We start from the raw sequence: 16,258 nt of genomic DNA on the forward strand, positions 1-16,258 counted from the left end.
TTACAGAATTATGACTGTATTAACAATATATTGAGTATAAATATCTTAACAGCCAACTCTGATAAATCACTACAGCATTGCCTGGATAATAAATCCAGCAGTTTGGGTTTCTATATGCAGAAAAGTTACATTTAAAACTTCTTGCCTTTGCCTTTTCATTAGGATTCTGATAATCCTGACCTTCGAGACCGGGGCTATATTTATTGGCGCCTCCTCTCAACCGACCCTGTCACAGCCAAAGAAGTAGTCTTGTCTGAGAAGCCACTGATCTCTGAGGAGACAGATCTTATTGAGCCAACTCTGCTGGATGAGCTCATCTGCCACATTGGTTCTTTGGCCTCAGTGTACCATAAGCCTCCCAACGCTTTTGTGGAAGGAAGTCATGGGATCCACCGCAAACACTTGCCAATACATCATGGGAGGTAAGCAGGTGAACTAGGTTTGAGTGAGAAGTGACTCTGTTTAAACAGAATTGTTCCTCCTCAAGCTTTTAGAGCCTAGAAAGAAGTTGCTGTGCATTTTGCAAATCTGGTATACTGCACTGGGGACTTCGTCTGTATACCAGTGACCACACACAGATCACAAGACAAAGGCCCCTCTGTATTCTAATCTTAGAGTAGGTAAGATTATGCCTTTAGAAAGTTGTTGCAAAGACTTTCTAAATGGATAAAGTTTGAAAGTTGCTTAAGTCTCCCAAAAAATGAGGCTACAAGTTTTCCCAGAGTTGAAAACTTGGTTAAAAGCTTGTGCAGGTTTGGTTCCAGACCACCATAGTAAAGCAAGCCACGCTGTTTTTGTTGTCATTGTTTCTCAGTGCGCATAAAAGTTATGTCTACACTAGACTGTAGTCTGTTAAGTGTGCAATAGCATTATGTCTTTAAAAAAATGTACATACTTTAATTAAAAAATACTGTATTGCAAAAGAAAATTCTAACCATCATCTGACAATGCAGAGTTGCCACAAATTTTGAATTTGTTGAGGCTGCAGTACCTGTGAAGTGCAGTAGAGCAGGGTGTGCCCACGTATACATTTAGCTGTCTTCATCCTTTACAGTAACTTTGGTTAAAGCTTATGGTTAAAATTAGCTGACATTCCTTTCCTTATGCTGTAAAGCGTTAATGAAATAATATTTGCAGGATTGTTTTATAAAAGCAGCCTAGATTTTGTGTAGACATAGTTTTTCAGTTACTTGTACCTTTTTTACCAAATTAAATTGATCCGTTTCAGTAAGGAAATGCTGCTTTGAACAGGCACTTAGGTAACATGGAACTCTTGCTTTTTAGATACTTTAAAATTTTAATTTGGGAGGAGCAGTACTCTTATAAACTCTTATAATGGGTATCTTGAAATCTTTTCTGAATCTCCTTCTTTTATTGCTTATAATAAATGTTAATTCTAAGTAGAATTTGATCCCTGAGTGGTTAGAGTAATTGTACTTTGATCGTTAATGAGTGTATCGTACCATTGTCTAATGTATATTGCTGCTTAAGTGGTTCATGAGTAGCCAGAGTATAGGATTTATCACTTTACAAACTAGTGTGGTCAACATTTTGGGCTCTATTTTAACAGACTGTAAGCACAGATAAACAAAAAGAAATACCCAAGAAAATGATTCTTAATCTTTCATTAGCTTATAATTGAGTAGTTGCTATGATTTTTCACCCAAAGGAAACTTGTGAATAAGGATCAGGCCTCGTTATAGGGTGTGTTCCTTGTTGACAGGCATATTTAACATTCTTTAGATACGACCATTGAACTTCTAAGTACATCTCCCAGCCTGTGCTTCAAGTTTTGATAAATAGATACGAATTTTCTGTTATAACTTGCCTCTGTAACCATATTTACATGCCATTTAAATTACCTTTCTCCTGATATAACTTTAGTCGTCAAATGGACGGGGAAAGTGAAACAAATCAACAAACAAAAACAACTCTAGAAAGAACCAATATTTAAACTATGTAAAAAGAAACACAGTCTCTTAGGCAAAGTCTTTATCTGATTAATAGCCTTAATTTGTTACCTTCACAATTCCTTACATGGTTCCTTTGTGGATAACCTTCTTGTCCATTTGTACTTGTTTTGTGTTTTTAAAGGAAACAAATGCAGAAAAATCCACTTTGAAATGAGTATGATTGAAAAGTTGCTGCAAGTGGCATGTCTGTAAGAGTACTGACGTTACCTAGCTCTCTTTGGCAGCGTAAGCTTAATAAGTGATATGCCCGTGATGTGAAATACAGCAACAGCGTAAAACCGTTTAAAAATGCTTAACACAAGTTCTTTTAAAATCGCTTGGGAAAGGAAGAAGTGCTTTTTAGTTTGGTATTGCTTAGTGTAATTACTTGTGAGCTGCTCTGTGGAGGGTGAGACGGTAAATAGTTGTCTAGCTTGGAAAAATTTCACCTTTTAAAAATACTGCTTTGATGACAATCTTATGCAGTTATTTCCCATGCGCTCACAATGGGAAACATTTTCCTGTTAGTTCTCTTGTCTTTTCCATTTAGACAAAAATGCATAATAATGATTTAACGTATTCTTAACTTGTAGAAACTATAGGGTCATTTATTTTTCATCTAACTCACTTATATCTTCTCATAATACTCTTCCTTTTCTATTAAAGTGAAGGAAAGTATGCACACTGTTACCTAAACTCTGCCTTTTATTTAGAGGTGCTGATAAGTCCATGTTTTCTGTCATATTTCTCAAATGGTACATAAGATGATAGAATTTCAGGGGGCAGGTATAGGTCAGTGGTAGAGCACACGCTAGGCATGCTCGAGGGCCTCCATTAAATCAATCAGTCTCTCTCTATTCCCCGCCGCTAAAAAAAAAGATAATAGAATTTCCATGTGCAAGTAATACCCTTTATTGGAGATTTCATATATTTCTGTACGTTTTTTGCTAGATGTGTATAAAACTGCTTCTCCTTTTGACTTACTAATTTTTGTCTTTATTTGTACCCATTCTTCCCAGTCCAGATTCTTCTCTTCTTGGCTTCCTTGACACTTTTTCCTCCTAAGTCATCTTTCTTAGGTTGTTTTTCTCTCTTTAATCTTTGCAGTTCTGTGTTCATTTTTTTCTCCAGATGTATTACAAGGCTCATTCTGAACCTTCTCTATTCCCTTAGGGAGTTTATCTACGAAACACAGTTACCACTGATACATTATAAGACTTTACCGTTTACACCATGTTTTCATTTGATCTTCCGTAAAATAGAACAGAACTATGTTTTGTTACCATTTTGAGGAAGTTTTGTCTCAGAGAAGTTGTCACTTGCCCAAGATTTATCTAAGGTTGGTTTTTACTTTTTTTAAAAAAAGTTTGGAATAATTCACAGTGAAGCCATCTGAGCCTGAAATTTTCTTTGTGAGTTTGTTTTTTTTTTTTTTTTTCCACTTTTTAAATTAATATACCACTTATACTAATCTGAGTGCACTAATCTTTAGTATTTGGCTCAATAGATTTTTACATATGTATACGCTCATATAACCACCACCCTGGTCAGATGTCGGGTATTTCTCAAGCACCCCAGAAGATTCCTCATGCCCTTTTCTGTTATATCCACCCTCCAGAGATAACCACTGTTTTGATTTCTGTCACTATAGATTAATTTTGCCTGTTCTTAAACATCATATAAATAGAACGATACAGTATTTACTCTCTGTGTCTTGGCTTTTTTCACAACACAATGTCTTTGAGACTAATCTAATGTCGTGTTATCAGTTGTGTATTCCTATTTATTGGTACATAGAATCCCATTGCCTAAATATGCCACAGTTTATTTGTATCTTCTATTGATATGCCTTTGGGTTGTTTCAAGTTTGGGACTCTTACGGATAAAGCTGCTATGAATATTCCTGTATATGTCTTTTGGTAGACTTATATACTCATTTCTCTTATGTATGTACTTAGGAGTGGAATTGCTAGGTAATAGAATAGATGTTATTTAGCTATAAGAGATACTGCCAGTTTTCCCAAGTGATTGTACCAATGCTCACTCCTTCTAGAATTGTATAAGAGTCCTAGGTGATCCATACCCTTAGCATCACTTGATATTGTCAATCATTTTAATTTTAGCCATTCTGGTGGATGTGTAGTGGTATCTCATGGTTTTAATTTGCATTTTCCTGATGAGAAGAGCTGTAAGTATGTCTTGATGTTTATAGAATCCTAGCATATCCTCTTTTGTGTCATGCCTGATCTTTTCCTTATTTTTTAATGAGTCTTTGTAGGAATTCTTTATATAATGATGAAAAGATTTATAAGAATTCTTTATATAATTTGGATACAAGTCCTTTGTCAGATGTATGTATTGCAAATATCTTTTCCCAGTCTGTGGAGAATACCATCTCTCACTCTCTCTTAAAAGTGTCATTTGAAGAAGAGATGTTCTTAATTTTAGTGAAATCCAATTCAGCATTTTTCCTTCTTTTATGGTTAGTGCTTTTTGTAGAAGCTTTTGTGTACTCCAGGGTCATTGAAATACTCTTAGGTTTTCCCCTTTACATTTATGTCTGATTTATCTCTAATTTTTGTTTGTATTGTGAGGTGTAGGAGTCAAGGCGCATTTTTTCTCCCACTTAGCTATACAGTTGATCCAGCACCATCTGTTAAGATCTTTTTCCCCTGCCTAGTCCTTTTAACATCTCTTGAACTCACCACTTCCTTTTTATTTTTATCCTGTGGTGGCAGTAGCAGTTTAAATTACTCTTAGCTGATCTTCATGTCCATTCTCCCAGCTTCAGTCCCTTGTACACACAGCTGCTAAAGTAATGTTCCTCTAATGTTTTTAGTTCTTTGTTCAACAAATAAAAGTGATTCTGCATTGCTTATTATATAAAAATTAACTCTCCAGAGTGGTTTTCACAGTTGTATTTCCCTCATCTTCTCTTCCCCCAAATCTTACCAATTCCAGTCTCTGCTCCAGCAAATAAAATTTTTTCACCGCCCCTAAAGTCAAATTGTTCATTTCTGTGCCTTTGCACAAACTATTCCTCCTTCCTTTTTGGAAGGTCTCTCCCTGGTAGTTGCTCATAATAACTATTCTGTCCTTCAAAATCTAGCCATAAAAGCATTCTCAGGAGCTTTTGGAATCAGCCTCACCTGGTTGTGTTTGCTGCTAGTCTGTATCCTGCTATCGTGTGGACACAGTACGTGGTTTTGCTGCTACACAGTGACTGCTTTTCAATCATTTTGTGATTGCTGATTTGGGGGGTTTGTTTGGGTTTGTTTGGTTTGGTTTTGGTTTTTTGAGTGTAAATTATTTGAGGACAGGAAATATATTTCCTTTTTTAAAAAAATATTTCCCCAGAGTTATCATTACAGTGCTCGTTTATAGAGTAGGTGCTCAATTAAAGTTGACTGATGAGTTTGCTGTAGTATACATTTATTTTCATTTTAGCAACTGTGTTTTGATTTTTAAAAAAAACAAGAATTGCTGTCATCTCTTCATGTATATCAACAAATGATTATGAGAGTTTTTCCCTCCTGTATTTTGTATATCTGACTTTTACTTGTTGCCTTGTTACTATGTCCCCAGTAAAACTGACTTTTCTCTTTTCCCTTCTTTGTATGTCTTGCAGCACTGATGCGGGTGACAGCCCTGTTGGCACCACCACTGCCACCAACCTGGAACAGCCTCAGGTTATCCCCTCTCAAGGTGACCTTCTGGGGGATCTTTTAAACCTTGACCTTGGGCCCCCAGTCAATGTGCCACAGGTATCCTCCATGCAGATGGGAGCAGTTGACCTCTTGGGAGGAGGACTAGACAGTCTGGTAAGCATCTTTCTTCTTTCTTTTGGCTATTTTAAATTCTTTTTATTTTAAAAATTTGGGGGGTTATTTTTAATTCTTAATATGCTGAAGAACTTTAAATTATTCAGCATTTTAGAACTAGACCTTTCCTTGACAAGCAGAGCAGTAAAGAACAGGACTCTTTGTCTCTAGAGGATTAATTGATAGAGTTCATCGTTGGTGTGGGGTATGTCTGCAAGTGTACAGGATTATTTTGTTGTCCTGCCTCTAAATAGAGCTTCTATGTTTAACTACCCTGTCGCCTTTCCAGAGCTTAGTACTGCTCCTGCTGCTTAACTCTGGATAGCCCCTGTGATTCCCCTTTTGACCTGAACATCATTTAAATGACCTCATAGTGATCATCCTATTTTGAGGCTTTCAAACTTTTGCCTTTTTTATATTTTATTGGCTTATGCCTTGTCTAATTCTGAAAGGTTCTGAAGCTGCCATTTGAGCCATTTGTGTTTAAAAAAAAAAAAAAAGTATCGTACAGTTGGAAGGGACTTCTTGGTTGTTTCTTTTTTGCCCTTCTCCATCCACATCCCCCACTCCACCCTGTCATACTTCCAATTTAATTAGCTTCCAGGATTCTAATACTAAAAGGCTCCAAAGTCCAAAGAATCTGTGAATATGTGCCACCAATGGAAACCAGACTTAGTTACTGTTGCTGTGCAAGATAAATGAGAAATGTTAAGGATGACCTCTCTGTATAGAGAAGGCCAGAAAATAACAGGTCTCATCACATGGCTCCCTGCAAATTAGATACTTAACTGTGGTGGAATTAGAGGGGCTTTTTTAGCTGGACACTTGCAAATAAGATGTTTGTCAACCCGCTGACTATAAATATGCCCAACAAACTGATTTATTTCCCAACATCAGAAATTGGAAGGCAGATGCCATAGACAGGAAAATACATGTTCTCAGAGATTGCATAAGCAAAACAACCTTACTTTCTGCTCCATACACAGGCATTTTCTCATCTACTTATGAGCAGTATTATGTCTGGGATGTATGCCAGCCAGTACAGGTACATTTACTTTTGGCTGACAGAGAGTATAAGGAAATAATAGAGTTACAGTCTATCTCTGTGGGTTGTGCATTTTACTAATGGAAGTCGCTGCTTCCAGAGTTTGTGCACTGACCAAGCTCCGGACTCCAGCTTATGGTGACACAAGTGACCACTCCTTTTGTCTTTCTTGGGAATATAAACATTTGCTTTTCATGTTCATATCTTTAATGTTTAGAGTTGACTGAATAGCTTCCTCATAGGATCATTCTGCATTGCTGTATAGCCTCTCCTTTATAGACTCAGGAGACTGACAAATGAATATTGAAATATTCATGGATACTCTCAGAAATCCCTTATAAACACTGAAATAGCTCTTCCTGTACTGTTGATGCATGAACCACAAGTTAAATGTTACATCCTCCTCAAGGTTATGCCTTAACAGCACTGCTTTTGTCCCTAGTGGCTTGTGACACTGGACCTAAGAATGACAAATTAAGTTTGAAAGATGGAGGAAGAAAGAGGCTCTATACTTTGATGTTGCCTGGCTCAGGATTCTGTGCTCCTGCTTCTTGACCCACTTTAGCAGGGAAGGAAAGAGACATGTTATTTCCGTTTGGCTGTGTATTCGCTCTTGCTGGCCCTTAACACCAGTGAGTTTTCTCCGTATATTTCACACAGCTAATCCAGTCATCTGTTAGAATTCTGTTAGTATCACATCAGATAGAAAAACAGTTAGAACTTGCTTAGATTGTAGTAGCCAAAGTCACACATGGGCCTTTTTTCTTTTTCTATTTTTGTGAAGGATGCTCTTTTTGGGGTGGAGAGTAAGTTGTTTTTATAATTGGATTTCTGAGTATTATACAGCCTTTGCTATGCAGGCTTAATAATGTTCCTTTGTAACCCTAAAGTTTAGCTTTTTCTGACTTTGGAATTAAAGATGGTATGCTTGGTGTTGTAGCCCCAGAAAGTTTTTACATGAAGTTTTCTTCAACTTATTCTGCAAAATAAATATATCCCAGAAATCATAATGAGGAGTAAAAGCCCTTCTTTTTATTTTGGATCTGTGTAGTTAAATATATATTCACTCAGAGAACCAAGATTCCTTTTAAGAGAACATCACAAGGAAGAGGCCTAAGGAAGACGAGTTTCTAAGGCAGCAGGAGACTATGCCATTTGAAAAATGCTTTTACTCTTCTTGCATAAATTATCTAGTTTAACGAGGAAAGTAGTTCTCAAAGTGTTCACTTAATCTGCATAGATAGTGCCACTTCTTGAGTGAGTCCTTGCCTTTCCAGCAACGCTTCTCAAATTAATGTGCATGTAGGTCAACTGGAGGTACTGTCCAGGACAGAGCCCTGTTGGTCTGGGTTGAGACCTAGGAAACTGCATTTCTAACAGACAGCCAGGGCTGTGGGCCGTATTTTGTATTTTTCATAGTGAAGACAGACTGTCTGTGATCATTGTGAACCACTTCACTTTGGTGGTTCAGCTATAGCTGTTGGTAAACCCAGATGCCTTTTTCTCTTGCCAGTAGCAAACCCACTCCTGGAAAGACAGAGGGCTCCTCCTCTGCCTCAAGTTGAAGGAGAGCAAGAAACTGTTGAAATTATTTTGTTAAAGATCTGTCTTTTACTCTCTAAGAAGAAGAATGTTGCCAGGAGTGGTAGAATTTGGTCCAGACCCCCACTTAAAATATGGCCTGGATTAGAGCTGTGGGGTTGTCTGGCAGGCAGCACCCAGTTACCTCAGCGTTCATCTCAGAAAGGCTGTCAGCAAGGTTTCTGCTACTTGTATCATTGGAACAGAACCTTACCCATAGAGGTCACTGGAGTGCTGCCAGGGAAGCATGGCAGCTACTCACCTTTTAGTTCAAGCTTTGTGGTTCTTGGCTCTAGCTGCATAATACACACACAGACACACACACAACACACAGTCAATATTTGGGCCCAACCCTAGAACAATTAAACAGAATTTCTGGGAGGCAGGAGTTGGATATTGGTATTCTTTAGGAGACAGCCAGGTTGTTTTAATTTTGCAGTGAAGGTTGAGAATATTGAGCCAAATGAAGTTCCAAATGGGAGTTAGGTAGAGAGGTTAAAAAATTGATCTCTAAGCCAAGGCAGTGATTTCCACAGAAGAATTACATTCTGGGGAGCCTCTTTGGCACCTCCTACAAAACAGACCTCTCTGACTTTACCTTTGTTCTGCTGCCCTGTGCTCCCCGCTCTGCCCCCAGGACATTTTCCTGTTGTGATTTGCTGTTAGATGATCCAGCCTGTCAGAAATTGGCCAGGAGTTGAATTTGACCAATTTAGATAAAGTTGCTCGTTCCCAAGGGTTCTTTTTACCCTTGCTCACATTCCATAATTGGAGACTAAAAATTGTTTTATATTTTGGATTGTCTACCCAATTTTCTGTTCTTCTGTCTTAAAAGTTTATATTCTCTAGAAGATATTATTCTTTCATTATCACGGTTGTGAAATTTTGAGATTTAGTGAATTGTGACTTTTCTAGAATTGTCATTCAGGAAATACCAGTTTACTTCTTCATTATTATTTACCACAACCTGCCTGAAGGCTTTTTCCATCAATAATAGTGACGCATATAAACTCTGGCTTTTAAACCAAAGAGAGTGAGGTGAGTGTATTGCTGTAATATAAAGAAAACACGTGTGCAGGCACACACATTCCTCCTAGGTGATTCCTATTTTTCTTGTGTGTGTTTTTGTTTTTTGAGGCAGGCATCCTTGGAAATCACTGTTGTAGGCAGAGCTTCAGATGCTAAAAATGGAATGTTTCTTCATCACAATACTCAAATCAAAATGAATTTCCTACATACACTTCAGTTTCCTCCTTAGTTTTTTCTAGCTCTTTAGCATCTTCTCCTCTGCTGGAACACAGTTCCCTCCTTCTATTAGTATAAACTTAATTGTCACCTTGATGTGGAGTGAATTCAGGTAGTGAAACTTACATGGTTGATCTGTTCTACACGTAGAGCATGATAGCGTACTATTTAAATATAGACTTAACAAAAGTAGTTATGTGGGTGTTTTGTTTCTTAGCTTTAGAAGCTGCGTGTATGTCTTTTGATGCCTCTGATGCCAAATCTAAGAAACTGCTCATTCTGGGTAGTGTGACTTTGCTGACAGTGCAGATCTTTCTGGTTTAGTGTAGTGTGGGAGGTGACCTGGCGCCCATGTGTGTAACTCTTGCATACATGTTATAAAGATACACCATGTGCTAAATAAGGATAACATAGTAGTCGAATCTCAGTTACTTGTTCCCATTGCTTTCAGACTGTCAGCAGAGACTTTGGCTAAATTATGGCCTTTTGTTCATCCAAGGTGCCATGCATTATTCTGTTTAGAAAAATGGTGCTATTGTGTGTCAAAATGGAAAGGAAGCATTATCCGGAGTGCCCTTTCTCCACGCTGATGAAGGGTTTCCTGCTAGAGAAGTGTAGCCTCAGTATACCCAGCTAGAATGGAGTAGAATAGAAAAGAAACTGCCTTTTCTTGACTCCAGTGTATGTTTGTCTGAACCTCCCACCCTGTTTCTTACTGATTTTTTTACCTTTCAGATATTTTAAGTAATGAACTATTTTCCCTTTTTTTTTTTTTTTTTTTTTTTTTGGTGGGGAGAGGTAATTAGGTTTGTTTTTTTATTTATTCCTAGAAGAGGTACTGGGGATTGAACCCAGAACCTCATGCATGCTAAGCATGCGCTCTACCACTTGAGCTGTACTCTCCCCCCGAACTGTTCTAGTGATGACTGAGGTTTTTTAGCCCATGGGAAATCCATTGTATGTACTAGTTTTGCACCTTTGTATCTCTTCCTCTGGAAAAGATTTGCTGTGATTTAAGGGCTTAGTGTTAGAATTGGTGGTGTGGAGAGATCTGTGTGAACTGTAGCCCAGTTTTGCCTGGTGAATTCTTCATTGTGGCTTTAAGTAACCAACTGTGTATTTATCTATGCCTAGATTTAGTCAAAGCTGGCCTTGGGCAGTTTTGGGAATAATTACCAAATACTGGGTACCTATTTCTGTACCAGAGTCTGCACTAAAACTTTTTATGATTTCTAATCCTCAGAGTATGTCTGCAAGGTAATTGGTAGTGGATTTCATTTTACGGAAAACTGAAGGTTGTACAGCGAGTCAGTCTTAGACAGGATTCGAACCCAGGACTTCTTCAAAACTTCAGGATTTCTATACTTTCCACTGTCCTGTGATTCCTCCAGTTTGTTTGTTATTGTCATCTTCCAGAACAGAGTCCAGTCTCACTTACCTTTGGTCCTTCTCAGACTGGGGTACATGTCTCTCGGGTACACAGCAGAGTGCAGGGTGCATTTGAAGCTGCAGGATAAACTTGGTTCATCATCTTGCAGTGTCAGTCTTACTTGATGGTAAGGAATGTAAACACACTGATGCACTAAGGCTTAGAATGTAGAAGTGCTCAATGTTGAAGATAAAACACAAAGCTTGTTTACCCTAGGCTCTCCACGCTGTACCTCCCAGGTGCCCTGTGTGTATGAATTTGGGCTAACGTACCACTAGGAGGCCCTTGAAGTTTTGAGAAAGACTGTATAAGTGTATTCATTCATGAGGAGAGGAACTAGGTAAGTTTATACTTCTGTCTTGCAGCACAAAGAACAAGATTGCTTGACCTTACCCTCTGTTAAGCAGAGTCACAAAATCCTGTGCTCCCATCATTTGTGGGTGAGCTGTGATAGAAAGCACAAGTACTTTCAAGGCAAACAAATGATACACAGGGCACTCTTCTGCTGAAAACTGGCTGTCAAAACTGCTGAGACTATGCATTTCCTCTCTGGAAAGGACTTTGGCCTTGGAGTGGGGATGGAGCAGGTGGGGTCAGTTTTTCCCCTAATTGGTTCTGTTCGTATGTGTTGGCGGTGTTGATGCAGATGTGGTCCTCTAGGCCAGTTGGTGAAACAATTTTGTCAGCCTTCTGTCCACATTGTGATAATTTTCGGCAATAAAATGATTCATTTCAAAATTGTCTTCCCAATAAATAATATTGTTATAGGTAGCTGCTTATATGGTTAGTGGAACATTCATTCACTCAATAAATATTTGAGTTGAGTGCATATCCTGTGTCAGACTCTGTTCTGTGTCCTGGGAATATAGTTGTGTCGAGTTCCTACGAGCTCACATTCTTGTGGCGGGGAGACAGATGACAAATACAAAGTCAGGTAGTAATTACTGCAAGGGAAAATGAGACAGGATGCAGAGCTTCTCCTGTGATTTTTTTACTATATTCAACATTGAGTTATATCTGACCTAAGAGACCAGTAGTGGACGCTAAGGCCTGAGACCGTTCTAAGGACTTTTTGTCGCATTCTGTTACCGTCCCATCTCAGGAAGTAATCTATACATCTCCCTACTTTTCTTTTGATGTAAGACTTTTTTTCCTTCCAGTTACAGAGTCTTTTGATGATTTTGCGTGATCTCCACTCTTTATGGTACTCCACATCAAGTCGGTTCTCAGCCATGAATTTGTCTGATAGCTTCTGCATGGTTACAGATTCTTTTCACCATTTTGATTAATTATATGTTTTATGGTGCTTTTCTAAATAGCTTTTTGAAGATGGAATTAAAATTTGCAGGCTAACAGCTGAAAACCATACCTTCCCCTAGGAGATGATATGTGTCTTCTAAAATCAAAAACTAATAGGAAAAACACAGGTTGATGTTTTTGATACCAATAGGATTTTTGCGTAAGTTTTGTCTGTGGTGGAAGTCATTGTGTACTATTTTTGCGTCATTCTGTTTTGACTCCTGAATAGCAGAGCTATGGGTAAGCTGTATGACCTGAAGCATTCCTTAGACTCCCTTCAATTAAATCAGTTCTGAAAGTGTCAAATAAAAGAGGTAATAATTCTAGACAGAAGCAAAAAAATGTCTGAGCTTAAGATCTACACCTCTAATTAAGAGAATGTCTTCAGATACACAGACAGACAGCCCCGCAGTTTTAGAAGCAGATAGGTCTACTTTAGCCTGCTCAGATGGACCTCAAAGGGGCTAACCCCGATCAGTCATTGTGCACATTGGTGGGGTTTTGTTTTTGTTTTTGTTTTTTGGTCCACTTGGTGGCCATCTTAGTTGATGTTCTTTTATAAAAGACTTTTTTCCTTTTGTTGGAGTCAGGCAGACTTACTTCCTTACTGAACCTCAGTCTTGAGTTCTTTCTCTGTACTCTGCTTTTGTAGCATATTGCCATAGGGTGAGGGTGTTTCCTTTGGTATCTTTTGGTAGCTGAACTAGAGCTGTATGCAGATTCAGCTCAGACTTGACTCCGCCTGGTTCTGCTGCAGAGCTCATGTCGCCATGCTGACATTCCTTCAGCCATAAGTTAAAATAAGTCACCGTGAAATCACCGCTTTCTATCCAGTTACTGAATGAACAGCGCAGTGACACATAGTTATGCAGTTCAGCATGAATTGAGCCTATTTCAGCACGATTTCAGGCATGGTAAAGCAGCCACTCTTTGGCAGTAGCCAGATGTTAGTGTTACTCTCAGTGCCATTTAATGTGATTCAGACTGAGGGCTGGGGAACTGTACCACCAGCAGAAGTTTTGGACTTAGGTATCAACTATGGACTTTTAGGAAAATTCTGCTCAGTTTCCAACATTTGAAATACTCTTTTCCTGAAATTGGCACCTCTCCTTCATCTTCCTGTATCCTGATTTAGTCAGCCTGTAGTTGACATTACTTCCTCCGTGGAGATTACTATTACCAAACAGATGAATCTTGTCTGACTCCAGATAATATCAGCAACTGAGCTGAAGTGATTAATGGCTGGTTCAGGCCAACACGACAACTTTCCTGTGTTTTGTTTGGTTTTCTAGCCTTTTGTTTTTCCCCTTGATTAATATGTGCATTATCCTGCTCATCCTGTAGATAGGAGAGGCCACTCACTGGGTAATTGGCTCCCATCCTTGCTGACATCTCCCTGTTAGTTACTTTTGCCCATCACTGTGCGGTCACCTCTGTCATATTTTTGGAGAGGAACATGATAACCTCCCTTAGAAACTTTTTGGTCAAAAGGAAAGCTGCTAAATAAAGTCTGAATAAGCTATAGTCTTGTTAGTTAGAAAACATCGAAATTGTCCTTTCCTTTTGCTCTCTGGACATAGCACAGTTAGGTGAACCTTTATATTTCTGGCTGTGTGTCTCTAATACCCTTTGGATCCTATCTCTCTAAGATCAGAGTTCTTGAATCTGGGTTGCAGCTGAGTTGTATCTGATCAGCTGAACATAACAAAGGAGTATGCAGATTGCTTTTCAGTTTCTCTTACATGGTTTTGAATAAAATTGACAGGCAGCATGGTGGGGTTGGGAGGAGTACATTTAGGTCTTGTCCAGCTATGATAACATTCATATAAAACTCAAAGATAATAAGAATGAAATCTAAGAAAGTAAAGACTATACTTGGGCTTTGTTTCTTTTGGAAATAGCACCATCAGTGAGTGACTTTTCTCAATGCCTTTTATTGAAGTTAGCATGTTTGATGATACTGCTGTTTTTGTTTTTTCTTTCTCACCATTGAGTGCCAACTAGGTCCATTAAGAATTCCATCTCTTTCAAGCTTGGGTTGTAAGACAGGCCAGAAGGGAAGAGGATGGTTGAGGGGAGAATGTGTAAGCCCATCAGAAAGTCATAAAACCAGATCACACATTAGGACAAATAAGACATGTTGCATCATTCCCTTCTCTAGAAAGGGTTCTTCTTTCTGCTCGAGTTCTAGCTACCTTTTTAATTCAGGATTTAGCTCCAAAGTCATTTCTGAACAGATAAATCTTGTCTGATTCCAAATAATAGTTAAATCTCTAAGGCAGTGGTTTTCAACCTTGTTTATACATTAGAATCGTTAGAGGAGCTTGTTAAAATTCTGATGCCCAGATTACACCCCAGAACAATTAAACCGCTATCATTGGGATTGAGGCTTAGGCATCAGTATTTTTAAAAATTCCTCCCCCTAGCCCCCCATACACACACAGGTGGTTGATTCCATTGTGTATCTAAGGTTGAAAACCACAGTTATTGAAACACAACTGAAATAGTTATTAGTACTCTTTAAAAGTTTGAATCTTACTCTAAGAAACCTCTAGGCTTTTATGGAGGAGAAATTGAAAACTAAAGACCACCATAACCAGTTTTCCTTTGCAAATTTTCTATGATTTTTTTTTACACATATCTACCCTGTGCTCCAGTCTAAGTGGACTACTCATTCTTCTTGATCATCTTTTATTCCTGCTTTTTCATCCTTTGTTCATGCTATTTAAGAAATACCCTCCCCCATTTTTACTTTTTATAATCTCACACTACCACCTCCGTCTTTGAGGCTTCTTTTCATTCATCCTTCAGCCAAAAGGAGACTCTTCCCTTCAAAACTTTGCTTTTTTGCCTTAGTATATTCTGTATAGTTTTGCATTCATGTTTTATTTTTTTTCTGCCAGTTTGCAAAGCCTGGGTCTCACTCATCTATATGTCCCCATCATGACCTGGCATCTTTACACTCCCTGTAATGCCTTGTATCCAGCAAACGTTATGTATGTGTGCGTTTGAATGAAAAGAATCTCATTCTTTTCAGATGTCATACTGCAGATGTGTGCTCTTCTAGAACCAGGGAGAAAACAGATGTATCTTTTCTGTTTGCTGTCATACTTTCCAGTGATTGGAATTCTTAGTTGTGAAAACCTTTTTATCTGTCTTTGCCTGTGATTTTTCGTCCCATGTCCAACCATTAAATAATCTTCAGGAACCAGATTCTGGAAATGTTGGCTCTTTGAGGTTTGGAGTGCTCTGTAGCTTAGTGCAGCAGAGCATGCTTCTTCACGCCAGTTATGAAGCACCTGCATGGGTTTTTTTTTTCTTCAGTCACAGTGGTAACAGAATTTTGTCACATATCCTATTATTTTTCCGTATCTATTATTTTTTAGAACTTGGCATCCAGTTTCATATATCTGTTCATTGAGATGATAATAAATCCTCTTTCTCAAATCCTGAAGACAAATACAGTTTTGTTTTTTAACACAACCACAGCACATAGATCTCCAAGTTTCCACCACTAAATAACAATAAAGGATATAGTGTTCTGTAGAGCAGACAAGGCACCTGGTGATTCAGAGAGGATTTTTAGATGCACAGTGAGAACTAGGGAAGAGGCAGTGTGAAATTGTAGCACAAAAAAGTGGTGTTTGCTTTTTAAATCGCTCAGTTAGTTGTGTGTGTGTTTTATGTTTCTCCATGCTAGCTATTTTCAGCTTCAGTTCTTCTTTAATGCTTTTGTCATGGACTTCAGGGTGAATTATATCAGAGCCCTAAGGGAAAAAAGGCAAGACTAAGGCCATGTGAAATTATTTTCCTGTCACCTAGCTAATTAAGTTAGTCTAATTCTCCAAGAGTTATTAGCTTCCTTTTAAACGATCCCCTCCAGATA

General features: G+C 38.4%; 1 protein-coding gene across 2 annotated transcripts in view; it reads left to right on the forward strand.

Annotated features, from left to right (window-relative positions):
* Positions 1 to 16,258, forward strand: part of AP2B1 (adaptor related protein complex 2 subunit beta 1) — a 102,586-nt gene that overhangs the window by 44,846 nt on the left and 41,482 nt on the right. For both annotated transcript variants that reach the window (XM_014550760.2, XM_006174851.3), the window contains exons 13-14: positions 163 to 422; positions 5,581 to 5,773. In XM_014550760.2, the coding sequence (XP_014406246.1) occupies positions 163 to 422; positions 5,581 to 5,773 (453 nt within the window). The remainder of the gene's footprint in view (positions 1 to 162; positions 423 to 5,580; positions 5,774 to 16,258) is intronic.

The sequence above is a fragment of the Camelus ferus genome, chromosome 16 (genome assembly GCF_009834535.1).
Source record: "Camelus ferus isolate YT-003-E chromosome 16, BCGSAC_Cfer_1.0, whole genome shotgun sequence".
Classification (NCBI taxonomy): Eukaryota; Metazoa; Chordata; class Mammalia; order Artiodactyla; family Camelidae; genus Camelus; species Camelus ferus.